The sequence below is a fragment of the Trachypithecus francoisi genome, unplaced genomic scaffold, assembly GCF_009764315.1.
Source record: "Trachypithecus francoisi isolate TF-2019V2 unplaced genomic scaffold, Tfra_2.0 Lachesis_group9, whole genome shotgun sequence".
Classification (NCBI taxonomy): Eukaryota; Metazoa; Chordata; class Mammalia; order Primates; family Cercopithecidae; genus Trachypithecus; species Trachypithecus francoisi.
Window position 1 is genome coordinate 19,487,066 of NW_022681474.1, and position 15,855 is coordinate 19,502,920.

The following is a 15,855-nucleotide window of genomic DNA, read 5'->3' on the forward strand; positions in this document are numbered from 1 at the left end:
ATAATTCTTTTGAGATATGATGTACCACGGAAGTGCTAAAGAATTAGCACCCCATCTCTACTAAAAATACAAAAAATTAGCCGGGCGAGGTGGTAGCTGTAGTCCTAGCTACTCGGGAGGCTGAGGCAGGAGAATGGCGTGAACCCGGGAGGCAGAGCTTGCAGTGAGCAGAGATGGCGCCACTGCACTCCAGCCTGGGCAACAGAGTGAGACTCCAACTCAAAAAAAAAAAAAAAAAAAGAATTAGCAAGTAATAGTCTACAGAAACCATGTTTCCACTATGGGTATTTAAGCTCCTATGAAGGTCACCAAACAAATGACATTGTCTTTTATGGGCACTTTTGTGGGTGGTGCACATAATGTTCTGCCAAATGGAATTTTTACTTGTGTTCTATTGGAACATGAAGCAGGCAATTAAGGGAAAATACATCATTCTAGCAAAAACATTTTATAAAATGCTCCTTGTTTTTAGAAGAACTTAAAGAAACAACAGCTTTAAAAAACCTGGTTATTTTGGATACAGGATGAATAGATCTTTAAAACCTACCCTTTGGTAAAGCACATGGACCTTCTACAAGTGGGCTGAACAATGTCCAATAGAAGAGCATATCGCAGCAATGACTTTGGTGGTAAAAGATACTGGTTCATGTCAGTGCCATCTTCAAGAAAATCTTTTAGCATTTTCACAGAGAGATCACTATCTTGTTGATTTTTCCTGTGAATTTCTTCTGCAGTTTCAAGCTTAAAAAGAATGGCATCTTTTCCAGAACACTGTGTGCTGCTATCAAAGCTAATATTTGGTTCAATGTTCTTTTCTTGAATTTTATTTTCTACATCCATTGTATATTTTTGTGGATGTACAGATTCAATTTTGGGGAACTCCATCAGTACCTGGCATTACATAAAAATAAACAAATTGTCAAAAGTTTCATTAAAAATAAGAGAAATTAATAATGTCCAGTCAACATTAGGAAAAAAAACTCATTAGTCTTTATGGGGTTGCCATTAAAAGACAGAAATTGTGGTTTACTTGTATTTGCACAAGTTATTACAAGTTATTAATCATACAGCTATATTGTCATCAGGCTACAGATGATTTATTTCATGGATTAGTGTTTACAGTATTCATTAATAAAAACATTCAATAAAGTAACAGAAAGTGTACTGAATATAGATAAATCATACTTGTATCCTACCTATTTGGAAAAGAAGTTTAGAAAGCAACACTAATATTTCCAGAGAACGTGTTTTGGATCAAGTTTTGCCATACTCCTTCATTAAAAAGGAAAAACCGAAACATAGCTATGATCTAAAGGAAAACTAGCAATTAAAAAAAGAAAAGCGCTTTTCACTGTGAAAGGTTATTTCTACTCATGAGTCCCATAGGAAACACTTGCTTCTGCAAAACATATAACCATGTATAAAGTCCTATTTTGTAAAAGGAAAACCATTCCAGGAATTTTTAATGATGAAGTCTTTGAAGTCAATGTGTAAAATTAATATTAACTTAATACAATGTATACGGTGTGTTAACTCTACATTTGGAATTGGCTACTATGGAAAGGGAGCAATATTAGTATTACACGATAAGGGGATTGAGGTGACACTACCAATCCCTTATTAGTAGACATGACTTTTGTGTCCTTACCTATGAAAGGTAAGGAGAGTTTCACTGAAATGCCGAAACTCAGTTATCCATCCCCGTTTTTTGACCTAAGCATGTAAAACTGCTCACATAATTAGAGATTCTATCTGTAGCAACTGAGCATTTTATTCTAGCTTGTACTAATCATTACTATATTTTAATCAATTAAGCTAAATAGCATTGGCTTTAAAGAAAATGCAACCAATGTGTTAAAATACTTGTAAGCCACTTTTAAGATAAAATATTAAATTTTATCAAAAGTAACCAATGGCTTCTACGGGAAAGATAAAATGATAAATGCAAAACGGTCAACAGTCAAAAGGGAACTTATGGGGGAAGGAGGAAGATAACAATACTAATGATAAGTTGTTGTTTTTTATATATATATTTTTTTTTATTATTATACTTTAAGTTCTAGGGTACATGTGCATAACCTGCAGGTTTGTTACATATGTATATTTGTGCCATGTTGGTGTGCTGCACCCATCAACTAGTCATTTACATCAGGTATAACTCCCAGTGCAATCCCTCCCCCATCCCCATGATAGGCCACGGTGTGTGATGTTCCCCTTCCTGAGTCCAAGTGATCTCACTGTTCAGTTCCCACCTATGAGTGAGAACATGCAGTGTTTGGTTTTCTGTTCTTGTGATAGTTTGCTAAGAATGATGGTTTCCAGCTGCATCCATGTCCCTACAAAGGACACAAACTCATCCTTTTTCATGGCTGCATAGTATTCCATGGTGTATATGTGCCACATTTTCTTAATCCAGTCTGTCACTGATGGACATTTGGGTTGATTCCAAGTCTTTGCTATTGTGAATAGTGCCGCAATAAACATACATGTGCATGTGTCTTTATAGCAGCATGATTTATAATCCTTTGGGTATATACCCAGTAATGGGATGGCTGGGTCATATGGTACATCTAGTTCTAGATCCGTGAGGAATCGCCATACTGTTTTCCATAATGGTTGAACTAGTTTACAATCCCACCAACAGTGTAAAAGTGTTCCTATTTCTCCACATCCTCTCCAGCACCTATTGTTTCCTGACTTTTTCATGATTGCCATTCTAACCGGTGTGAGATGGTATCTCATTGTGGTTTAGATTTGCATTTCTCTGATGGCGAGTGATGATGAGCATTTTTTCATATGTCTGTTGGCTGTATGCATGTCTTCTTTTGAGAAATGTCTGTTCATATCCTTTCCCCACTTTTTGATGGGGTTGTTTGTTTTTTTCTTGTAAATTTGTTTGAGTTCTTTGTAGGTTCTGGATATTAGCCCTTTGTCAGATGAGTAGATTGCAAACATTTTCTCCCATTCTGTAGGTTGCCTGTTCACTCTGATGGTAGTTTCTTTTGCTGTGCAGAAGCTCTTTAGTTTAATTAGATCCCATTTGTCAATTTTGGCTTTTGCTGCCGTTGCTTTCGGTGTTTTAGACATGAAATCCTTGCCCATGCCTATGTCCTGAATGGTACTACCTAGGTTTTCTTCTAGGGTTTTTATGGTATTAGGTCTAACATTTAAGTCTCTAATCCATCTTGAATTAATTTTCATATAAGGAGTAAGGAAAGGATCCAGTTTCAGCTTTCTACTTATGGCTAGCCAATTTTCCCAGCACCATTTATTAAATAGGGAATCCTTACCCCATTTCTTGTTTCTCTCAGGTTTGTCAAAGATCAGATGGCTGTAGATGTGTGGTATTATTTCTGAGGACTCTGTTCTGTTCCATTGGTCTATATCTCTGTTTTGGTACCAGTACCATGCTGTTTTGGTTACTGTAGCCTTGTAGTATAGTTTGAAGTCAGCTAGCGTGATACCTCCAGCTTTGTTCTTTTGACTTAGGATTGTCTTGGCAATGCGGGCTCTTTTTCGGTTCCATATGAACTTTAAAGCAGTTTTTTCCAATTCTGTGAAGAAAGTCATTGGTAGCTTGATGGGGATGGCATTGAATCTATAAATTACCTTGGGCAGTATGGCCATTTAATGATAAGTTTTTTAACTCATTTGTTTTCCAATGAGGAATAGAAAATTTGTTTTGTTTTGTTTTTGTTTTGTTTAAACCAATAAAAGTAGCAAGAGGAAAATGGCCTTGAAGAGAGACCTAAGGTATGGTCTATACTTTAGATTCCATAGGACACAGAGACACCTACACAAAGTAGCTCTTGAAAATAAATTAGCAGACTAATATATATTTACAATAAATAAGTCATAATATTCATAATAAAATTCCAATAATAATACCTGACCAGGGGCTTGAAAAGGTAATGGTTCGGACTGAAGCTTTGCAATAAGAAAATACCGTAGCCTTGAATTTGGAATGCCAAGCTGTAAGCAAAGCAAAGCAGTTAGTTACTCTAGAAAATTAAAGAGAGCGGTACTAACTTTAGCAACAAGTTAAACAACAACAACAAAAAACTCATACGAGTCTACATTTAGCTTCTACCAGAGCAAAATTTGCTATGGATTTGTAGAAGACTCCATTGTAGTATATTGTAAACTATTAAGCTGCTACTTTGTACTTTTATTTGAATGAGTTAAAGATTGAAGCTGACAAATATATCTACAAGTCACTTCCGTTTTATATTTCCCAGCTAAGACATACTATAGATATTTTTACATTCATTATTGATAATATAGTAATAACTTAAAAATTCAAATATAGCTATTCTTGGCTACTTATTACCTCATTTTGTTAAAAAGGATGATTCACTATGCTTTACAAACTAAAAGGCAATAAATATGAAATAAATTTAAAGAAATCAAATATGTTGCCAATTTCCACAGCTTGTATCTTGAATTTTTATAATGGGTTTTCTATTAATTTCTGGGCAAAGAACAATATAATATGACTAAAGATCACAAGAAACCAACAAGAACAATAACAAAAAGCTGACAGCAACACTTGCAAAATTCAAATCTGTCAAATAACTTGTCTTATTACGATCAATTATTTAAATTTCTTATCCATGAAATGAAAGCAGTGTTTTCAACTCAATGTTATGTCCCCAAAACAGTAATTAGAAAGTTACTACATGTTTGTTTTGTTTTCCATTTTGGATTATTTTGAAACATTAACATTATTAATTATTAACATTATTAACGTCGAGTTTGGAAATACCAAACTTGACATATTTCTAAAATATGCTATCCTTTGCTCTCTAAAAGAAAAATATAGTCTCTCTTTCAAGCTATATAATTTTTTTCATGAAATATGTGTGAATGAATTTATATGCATGCACTCAACTCTTTGGGAAGGAAGACCAATAATCTAAACTATTTTCAGAGTTTACCTGTAATATTATCCAAAATAAAGCCATTCTGCTTATCGAATCAAATTTCCTTTGAGAGAAAAAGCCTTTAAATTATAATTTATATAAGCATTTATAACTGTGGTACCTACAGAGGTTGGAGATAATAGAAACTCTTGGTACTGAAAGCCACAGTTTTCTATTGTTTGTATCAAGAGGTCTCTGAAAAGAAGAAGAAAAGAAAGCTTTCATTCGTTACTTGGAAAGGTGGTTCTTATTTAAATAATGTACACAAAAACTCTTCTTTTTTTTTGAGACAGAGTCTTGCTCTGTCACCCAGGCTGGAGTACAGTGGCACAATCTCGGCTCACTGCATCCTCCACCTGCCGGGTTCAAGCAATTCTCTGCCTTAGTCTCCTGAGTAGCTGGGATTACAGGTGCCCACCACCACACCTGGCTGATCTTTTTGTAGTTTTAGTAGAGACAGGGTTTCGCCATCTTGGCCAGGCTGGTCTTGAACTCCTGACCTCATGATCCACCAGCTTCGGCCTCCCAAAGTGCTGGGAATACAGGCATAAGCCACTGTGCCCAGCCCACAAAACCTCATTTTAAGTGAAAACTGTAATTTCACTTGTTTAGAAAGATAATGACCCTATGTTTTTACTAAGTTCAGCACCTGAGAAATAATATTGAATCAAAAGATATAGATAATTCTTTATTACAAATAAATAAAGCTGCCAGATAAATTATCCAAATTGATGAAAGTGAGAATTGCTAATCTAGTGATGATCAATCTGCCATGGGAACTAGAATTCTATCTTCTTCAAGGTAGCCAGTCAGATGGGAGCACTGTTAGAGACAGCAGCTGACGCAAGGACTCGGTGGATGCTTTCTCTCCAGCGGAGCCACCATCTGAAAGAACCCCAACAGGGATTCTTCCTGCATCCAGCTGTAGGGCAGAAATACTTGCCAACAGGACCAATTCTTACTGAAAACATTTCTACTTCCACAGAAATAAGCACCAATATAAATGGCTAAAATTGAGAAATGCCATTCTTACTAACCACTTACTCCAGAAAAATTCGAAAATATCAAAAGAGAAGAGAATCAGTTGAACAAAACTTTGTAATACTTCATATTATTAGCCAAAATCAACACTGATGAATAAGACATTTAACATATAAAATGTCAGAATGTATGCACTGGTTTTTAAGATTTTTATTTCACAACAGTTCTTACTATAAGATATACCAAGTCTAAGATGTATGCAAGACAAATACATTTTTTTTACCTTGTAGAAGATACTTCAAAACCTTTAACATTTTCCAAAAGAATATACTTTGGTAATTTTTGTAATCTAAAAAAAAAAAAAACACAAACAAATGGAATTCTAAATATCTCATTACTAAGAAGAAAAAGTAAAGAAAATCATTACTTGTGGGAAATATGAGGTAAGTAATTTTCTGAACTATTTTTAAAATGGAATTTTATAAGGCTGGAGACAACTTATATTTTATTCATTTTTCCCTTAAACATGGCACACTTGATAAAGTTAACATTTGAAATGTTAATTTCCATTGGAGTTGATCTCAAACATGGGTTCACACAGAGCCTCTGTGGTGACAACTGAAAAGGCTGCTACTCATATAGAAGGGTAGCTTTAAGGGTTTGCACTTCAAGGCCATGGGTAACAGCAGTCACTAACATTAGCACCATTTGCAACAACACTATGAACAGAGGCAGCAGAGTCTAGCTATTAGGCTGTGACTCCCTGTCACTCACTGTGGTGGCAAGCGTGGAAATGTGAAACATTTGCAGTTATTCTATTAGCCATGGTAGGAGAAGATAAATGACATGCACAATATCTCAAGGGAGCATGTATAAATGGCTATCCTCTATAAAATGACAAACATCACATTCTTCCAGACCTGGAGTTTCAAATTAAGGGTAAGCTTGTACAGGAACCAAAGTTTTTACCTTGGGAGAATATCGAGAATATATAAGAAGCTATTCGTCCTTGAATCAGTCATATCACCCTGCCGGCCAATCCTAAAGGGGTAAAAAAACACACACACACAAAAAGTTTATCAATAATCTGATAAAAAGATCTCAAATCACTTTTTAAGTCAAAACAGAGAATAAAAATAAGTTGGTCCTCATAAAAAATAGGGTCATCTTTGTTGTTACAGGGAAAAAAATACATTTATTCATTTAAAAAGAAAAAAGGGGTCCAGGCACAGTGGATCACACCTGTAATCCCAGCACTTTGGGAGGTGAGGCAGGTGGATCACTTGAGGTCAGGAGTTTGGGACCAGCCTGGCTGACATGGTGAAACACCGTTTCTACTAAAAATACAAAAATTAGGCCAAGTGTGGTGGCTCACACCTGTAATCCCAGCACTTCAGAAGGCTGAGGTGGTCAGAACACTTGAGCCCGGGAGTTCCAGACCAGTCTGGCCAACATGGCAAAACTCCATCTCTACTAAAAATTAGCCGGGGGTGGTGGGGCACACCTGTAATTCCACCTACTCAGGAGGCTGAGGCACAAGAATTGCTTGAACCTGGAAGGCAGAGGTTGAAAAGAAAAAAAATCCTTACATACCTAATAAGTACACTTAAAATTTATCTTTATAAAACAATATGACAAATGACTTATATTTAATCAAAAAAGAACAAGAAGTCAATGCAGAATAAAACCAACTGTTCTCTTAAAATCACTTTGTTTAGAAAACACACACACATGTGCTGGCTGACTACACTTTTTGCTCTCCCCTTGGTAGTATAACGAGAGTTCAGATGAATGAGCTGCTGAATGGAGTAGCAACCTGAAGCTAATGGCACTGGTGGCCAATCTAAACCAATCAAAGCAGTAGGTAAAACTAACACAATTTTGTCCAAAGTAAATAGGAGAGACTTAAGCTGAAGGCTAGATTCTATAAGCAGGAGGTTAGAGTAACTAGGGTCAAAACGAGTCATGTAAACAGGCAGTATTTGGGCTAGCAAGTAGATCCTACAAATAAGATTCACAACATGACCAAAGATAAAGCAGAAATGAAGACTTGAATTGAGTCTGAGCAGCAGGAACAGAGGACCAGGGTTCAAAAGCATCCTATTTATCTTCAGAGTCTTAAATAAGTTACTTGGCATCGTCGGTCAGTTTCCTCACACCTGATGGCAGGACCAAAACCATCGGTGGACCTGAGGTTCAGCTATGGGATTAGACTGGATGTGAACAGACTTCTCAGAAATCTTCAATTCTTCTTATTCTGTCCTTTCCTGTCAGACTTTCACATGAGGACTACAGAATCAGTTACTCCTGTCATCAGCAGCTGAAGCTGTGCTAAGACAAGGGGGAGGTGGGAGTAGGAAAGCTACTGGGCCCTCTGTAGTATTACCTGAGGCTTCACAGAGTTGGAGCTGCATTCCGCTGTGTATAACCTGCTCACTGTACTCCGCAGGCCACACTCTCACACTCTCGTACTCCACTAGAGCCACCCTGAGATGGAATGGCCTCTGCCTGCTCTGATAAACTCCTAATCTACTTCCAGACACAGTTTTAGACATCACCTCTCAAAGAATTCCCTTCTCTTGGTATGCAGCAAGTCCTTTCCTCCTCTGAACTCCTATGACACTTTCAGCATTCTTTTATTATATAACTTATAATATAATTTAATATAACATTATAAGATAATTATTTGTCAGCCATTCCCATTAGACTATAAGCTCCCAAAGGACAGGAACTACAGCATCAAAAATAATGCCTGGTTTGTAGGTGAACAATAAATCCTTGGGGAATTCATTTCCTAGAGAATTGTTTAAATAAATCCAAACCTAGATGGAAATTTAGCATTAGAATATTCATTTGTTGAATGAGACTGCTTATTACATATGATATTCTACTTAAAATCATGGAATATATAAAATGATTGACAAATCTTGGCTCTGACATTCTTTAATTGTATATCCTTGAGAAAACTGACTTTTCTATGTCCCAGTTTCTCATCTGTAAAATCATTATAGCAGCAATGGCTACCCCATAAGCTTGTTAAATTAAATGACAACCTCTGCATAAGACACTTAGAGGATTACTACTGCTATTATCATTTAAAATAATTCAAAAGACTCTTATTAAAAATATCTAAATGAAGATGAATCAGTCAAGATTTGGTTGAAGATATAATTTCCTGAAACATATAGCCAAATATTTATATATACACACATATATATGTAATTTTTTTAAATGAAGAGATTATAATGTTGCTATGAAAAGTCAGAATTATTCAATGTACATATGAATTTTAAGAAATGTAAAGTTCACAAGTGCATGCTTAACTAGCTTTTAAATTGTACAATTAAGCAATTTAGGACTTGAATATTTATTGCGGAAATTCACTTTGCTTAATCAGTATTAGAAAGATATTCTTGAATGCTCATTAGTTTAAATGAATTAAGGTAATTTGGGCTGGAAATAAACATTGTGTCTTAGGTAAGTATAAAAGAGGTATCCTATAGTATTGCATATCTACTTTTGACCAAATTAATTTGCTCATCTGGTAGCAATTGCTATTTCCTTTGTGATCAATGCTTAATTATAAATATGAATGGAGGCTGGGCACGGTAGCTCCGCCTGTAATCCCAGCACATTGGGAGGTCGAGGTGGGAGGATAGCTTGAGTCCAGGGCTTTCAGGCCAGCCATGGCAACATAGTGAGATGCCATCTCTACAAAAAATTTAAAAATTAGCTGGGCATGGCAGTGTATACCTTTAGTCCCAGCTACTCAGGAGGCTGAGGCAGAAGGATTGCTTGAACCTGGGAGATTAAGGCTGCAGGGAGCTGTGATCATACTACTGTACTGCAGCCTGGGTGACAGAGCAAGACCCTGCCCCAATAATTATTATTTAAAAATAAATACATACAAACATAAATAGATAAAAGGATTTATGAAAAAATTTCCAAACTATGAAATGCAGCTAATAAACTTCAAAATGTCCATGCTTGACACTATGGTATGATTTGATTTAGTAAGTCCTTCAAAAGCACTTTCTCAACACTTGATATGGTTTGGCTGTGTCCCCATCCAAATCTCATCTTGAATTTCCACGTGTTGTGGGAGGGACCCATTGGGAGGTAACTGAATCATGGGGGCAGGTCTCTGCTGTGCTGTTCTTGTGACAGTGAATAAGTCTCATGAGATCTGATGGTTCTATAAAGGGCAGTTTCCCTGCACAACCTCTCTCCCTTTACCTGCTGCCCGTGACTTGTTCCTCCTTGCCTTCCGCCATGATTGTGAGGTTTCCCTAGCCACATGGAACTGTAAGTCTAGAAAACCTCTTTCTTTTGTAAATTGCCTAGTCTCAGGTATGTTTTTATCAGCAGCATCAAAATGGACCAATACAACACTGAAATATTTATGACACATACCTTGTGAATGGCTGGCATGGAGGGCTCATTAAAATCATATCAAAAGATAATCTGTCAAACTCTTCGAGTGTAATGCCCTGAGGAATGAACATTTGGGGGAACAAAAACATAAAAACATGGATAGAATGGGGAAGAAGGAAAATACTAACTATAACTAAATATATCAGAAACTGAAACAGTTTATAATACAATGCTTGTCAAATCAACTTTGGTAAACTAACTTCTCAAAGCAATACTGTGAAGGAAGTGGGGCAGTAAACTGAAGCTATAAGAAATTAAGTGACTTCCCCCAAGTTCCCAGCACCAGCCCAGAGCTGGAACAATTGTTTCCTGGATCCTAAGCACATCTGGCCTGTATCACCCCTCAAGAGTAACACTGCTGTTTTCTGGAGTAAAACATGGAGAACCTTATTTTATAATTGACCATTTTCATGGGGATGGGGTCTAGGAAATTTTTAAATACCTACCTGTCAATAATGTTCTTTATTTAGCAAATGTGATATGCAGACCAGTCACCATCCCTTTCATATACATCTGTTAATATATTATCAAATGGAAAAGGGCCTAATTCTCAGCCACAAATATTTGCAGTTGTGTGCAATGAACTTCAAATGATTGTTGACAAGATGAATCAAAAGAATTCCTAATGGGCTGACAGCTGAAAACTGTGCTATATTTGCTCCCTTTCTATATCTCAGAAGACAAACACAGGGAAGCACACGTCAGGGGTTTGCCAACTCACATACTCTCAGTGCACATCTTTAGCTAGAAACTTAAAGAAATCAGTCCAGAATCAAAACTTTCCTAATTATAACCTACTTCTAAGAAATTCAAGCACATGAATAAAGCAGGAAAAGCTTTACTCTGAATTCTGTAAACAGTGAGTTAACGTGAGAACATGTCAGCTGTCTCCATTGTATTAACAGTTTGAACGTGCATGTCTATCAGTTTTTGATCATAGGATTTTAAATAATTACAGATACATTTATGAAAATGAAATCAAAATTAGATATTGAAAATTTCCTAAAGCACTTCTCGACTCCACTGTGCTAAGGAAAGCAATCTGAAAATTCTACACTGAGCAGTCTGCCAGAACACACGGGGCAGGGTATCAGCATATCGCATTCAAGTTCAACAGCCTGTATATACAGGGCCATTATGATAAGCAACTGGACATGGAATGATAACAGCTAAATTCCTAAAACTAAAGTAAAAATAAAACAACAATCTCTCATAGCAATTATTCCAGGGGCATCCTATGTCTAGAATCAAAAGGAAGTAAACAGAGTCAATGTCTCTAATACAACTAGCCACTAAAAAAGTTACAGCTTTAACAGATACTTTTTTTATATACACATACTTTAAGTTCTGGGGTACATGTGCACAACGTGCAGGTTTGTTACATATGTATACATGTGCCATGTTGGTGTACTGCACCCATTAAAACTCATCATTTACATTAGGTATTTCTCCTAATGCTATCCCCTCCCCGCTCCCCCCACCCCATGACAGGCCCCAGTGTGTGATGTTCCCCACCCTGTGTCCAAGTGTTCTCATTATTCAATTCCCATCTATGAGTGAGAACATGCGGTGTTTGGTTTTCTGTCCTTGTGATAGTTTGCTCAGAATGATCATTTCCAGCTTCATCCATGTCCCTGCAAAGGACATGAACTCATCCTTTTTCATGGCTGCATAGTATTCCATGGTGTATATGTGTCACATTTTCTTAATCTAGTCTGTCACTGATGGACATTTGGGTTGGTTCCAAGTCTTTGCTATTGTGAATAGTGCCACAATAAACATATGTGTGCATGTGTCTTTATGACAGCATGATTTATAATCCTTTGGGTATATGCTTAGTAATGGGATGGCTGGGTCAAATGGTATTTCTAGTTCTAGATCCTTGAGGAATCGTCACACTGTCTTCCACAATGGTTTAACTAGTTTACAGTCCCACCAACAGTGTAAAAGTGTTCCTATTTCTCCACATCCTCTCCAGCACCCATTGTTTCCTGACTTTTTAATGATCGCAATTCTAACTGGTGTGAGATGGTAGCTCATTGTGGTTTTGATTTGCATTTCTCTGATGGCCAGTGATGACGAGCATTTTTTGAAAATAGTGATTTTTTAATAGTGTAGGCCAACTGATAAAGCAATCAGGCAAAAATTCATCACTAAATTGAACCATTCACAACTTATTTAACCTGGTATTCTAGGTCAATGAAAATGTATTTGGATTAAATAAAGCAGTCATGGAAATACACAGGTTATCTTTAATGACTAAATATTTTAAAGCCAATGGAAATTGACTTTTTACATTGTATGACGATACAAGTTAAGGAAAACACTTTTGCTTTCAGACGATATTAGATCAGGTCAGTGTGCTAACACTGTTCATCCCGTGTTGACTGGCAGGTGTATATGTCCCTCTGCCTGCCTTCTTGCTTATTTTCTCAGAAAGTTTCCTGGCTATTCTTAAACTTAATTTTCATTTGAACTTTAGGAAGAACTTGGCAGATTAGAAAACAACAACTTTTGACTATTTTATTGAAGTCTTAGTGAAAGAGAGCCAACATTTTTACAATATTCAGCCATCCTATCCAAAACCACAGTACGCGCTTTCATCACTTTCAAGTCTCTTTAACCTCCATATGAATTAGATTTCTTGTTATATAGATTCTTGTGTTGTTACTAAAAATAGGAACTTTCTCCTATTATGTTTCCTAGTAGGTTTTTGTTTGTATATAGTATGCTATAGGTTAGCATATTTTTGTAGCCAGGCTCCTTATTAAAGCACTAAGTATTCCTCATATACTATTTTTGCTTAACTTGTTAGTGTTTTCTGGCATATTCAATCACATTTTTAAATCTCTATTTCTATTTATATGATATTTCTCTATGTAAGTACATTAGCTAACAGTTCCACAACAATATCAATTAGTCGTGCTAATGGTGGACATCCTTGTCTTTTTACTATTTTAGTGAGAATACTTTTAAAGTTTCACCATTTGGTATGTTACTGGGTTTAGACGTGTGTGTGTGTGTGTGTGTGTGTGTGTGTGTGTGTGTATGTGCAGTCAAGGTCTCAGGCAACCAGGCCAGCAGTCATGCTCTTGGAACATTTGCATACTTAGCCCCAGAGCCTTCATTCCGAGGTCTCCTTATCTGAGGCCTCAAGCAGAACTTCTCTGCCAAGGCCTCCTTGTGTGGGGAGGTGTGGGAAACCCTGAAGACCCTGACGACACTTGAAGAGTGTGCCACCCTGACTCAGTCCCCAGCACTTTTGCACTACTAGCCCTCCCTGCTTGCCCTTCCTTAAGGCAAGGATTCCCTCAACAGTGAGAGGGCCCTCACATCTACACAGATTCATGGGTAAATGGAACCGGGAGAGTGGTGTTGTCTCTGCTTAATTTAGATTCTTGCCAGTAACACCACCGTAAGTGAGTGAAGGCTTAACTCCTTTGTTTTTGGCTTGTTGCCTTCATCAGCTACTTTGATGCTCTGACAGCTGAGCTTTCTCTTTTCCAGCTCTGATGAGACCCTGACAATAATAACATTGAATAATGTCCTAAAAAATTGATAGTTTCATTTATCTGCAAAGACATATTTTTTGTGTCTCACTGCCTCTTCCCACTCCAATTACATTATTACTTCTACACTGCAAAACTTTACAACATTTTCACCTATTTTCTAACCACAGTTTTCCTCCTAACATGACAGCTTCATTCCTGGGTTTTCTACTTTGATTCATCTCTTGCTTAGCTAGATTAAGTGATGGAGTCATCTGTTCCAGAAGGGCTCATGGATGTTACATTGTAAGTTTCATTTTAGGAAAATTCTTATCTATTTTTACTAAGAGTTTTTGTTCCACTGAAGTCGTTCTCTTCTTCAGAGGCATTAATGATACTTATCATGGATCACTCTGTCTTCGGTAGCTAGCATTTACTCTACAATATGTAATTGGAGAAAGTGAAGAAAGAGATCAGAGATTGTTTTTGAAGCAATAATGGTCAAAACCCCCAATTTTGATGAAAATTATAAGTAAGAAAAGCACCACAAGGTCCAAGCACTACAAATAAAGAAAAACATAAAAAGCACATCAAAATAAAACTTTTCAAAACATGTGATAAAGATAAAATCTTAAACGTAGACAGAGAAAGGCACAATATATTAAGAGGAATGAAAACAGAAATTATTACAGACCTTAAGTCAGAAATTAAGCAACCCAGCTAACACTGGAAAGTATTAAAAGAAAACAAACAGATTTTTACAAAAATATCTTTCAAAATGAATGCAATCAAAGATTCAGTGGGCCAGGCACAGTGGCTCATGCCTGCAATCCCAGCACTTTGAGAGGCTGATGTGGGAGGATCAGTTGAGCCCAAGAGCTTGAGACCAGCCTGGGTGACACAGTGAGACCCCGTCTCTCCAAAAAAGAAAAAAAAATCCGTAAAAATTATATTTCACAATGAAGACAAAATAAAGCACTTTTTACTCAAAAGTACCAAGGTCATTTGTCCCTTTCTATATATACCCAACAAGAAACACTAAAGAAGGTTTTTCAGGAAGAAGAAAAATTATATCACATGCAAACTTTGATCTAAAACATGAGGATAAAAAGTGCCGAGGTCAGGCATGGTGGCTCACGCCTGTAATCCAGCACTGTGGGAGACCGAGGCGGGTGGATCACGAGGTCAGGAGATTGAGACCATCTTGGCTAACACAGTGAAACCCCATCTCTACTAAAAATACAAAAAAAAAAAGCCGGGTGTGGTAGCAGGTGCCTGTAGTCCCAGCTAACCAGGAGGCTGAGGCAGGAGAATGGCATGAATCTGGGAAGCGGAGCTTGCAGTAAGCTGAGATCAGGCCACTGCACTCCAGCCTGCGCGACAGAGCAAGACTCTGTCTCAAAAAAAAAAAAAAAAAAAAAAAAAAGCTGAAAATTGTAGACATATAGACAAATGTAAAAGACTTTTTGTGCTTTTTAAAAGTTCTTTAATAGATATTTGACTACTTAATCCAAAAAATAGTAACAATGTATGTTGGTGCCTATAACATTTTCAGCAGTAAAATGCAAGACAAAATATCAAAATAGACCAGTAGGGGAAATTGGAGGTATACTGTGAAAATTTAAACATAAAGTGGTATAATGTTATTTGAAGGTGGGCTTCCACAAATAATAGATGCATATTGTAAACCCTAGAGAATCCAATAAGAAAATAAAACAAAGATAGATATAGATATGTAGACATTTAAAAAGAAATTTCAGTTTACGTTGAATAAATACTACGACTAATTGTCTTAAAAAAGACATTAGTGAAGAATAACGAATTTTTAAAAATCCAAATAGGCAAGAAAACAGGGAAAAAGAAACAAAAGACAGATTAGAGAATAAGAAAACAAGTAACAAGGTAGTTAAATTAAGCTCGACCATATTCTAACAAGATTAAATGTAAAGGTTACAAAACTCCAATTAAAAGGCAGAGATTATAAGACTGAATAAGAAAAAAGATCCAACTATATTCTGTCTACAATATAT

At 36.6% G+C, this 15,855-nt stretch overlaps 1 protein-coding gene across 5 annotated transcripts in view; it reads right to left on the reverse strand.

The window, feature by feature from the left end:
- The window catches only part of TRDMT1 (tRNA aspartic acid methyltransferase 1), a 66,628-nt gene that overhangs the window by 15,429 nt on the left and 35,344 nt on the right, over positions 1-15,855 (reverse strand). For 3 of the 5 annotated variants that reach the window (XM_033208615.1, XM_033208619.1, XM_033208618.1), the window contains 6 exons: positions 10,317-10,393; positions 6,873-6,944; positions 6,187-6,252; positions 5,048-5,117; positions 3,889-3,972; positions 548-891 (listed from right to left, as the gene is read on the reverse strand). In XM_033208615.1, the coding sequence (XP_033064506.1) occupies positions 548-891; positions 3,889-3,972; positions 5,048-5,117; positions 6,187-6,252; positions 6,873-6,944; positions 10,317-10,393 (713 nt within the window). The remainder of the gene's footprint in view (positions 1-547; positions 892-3,888; positions 3,973-5,047; positions 5,118-6,186; positions 6,253-6,872; positions 6,945-10,316; positions 10,394-15,855) is intronic. The other 2 variants (XM_033208616.1, XM_033208617.1) reach the window with 2 other exon arrangements.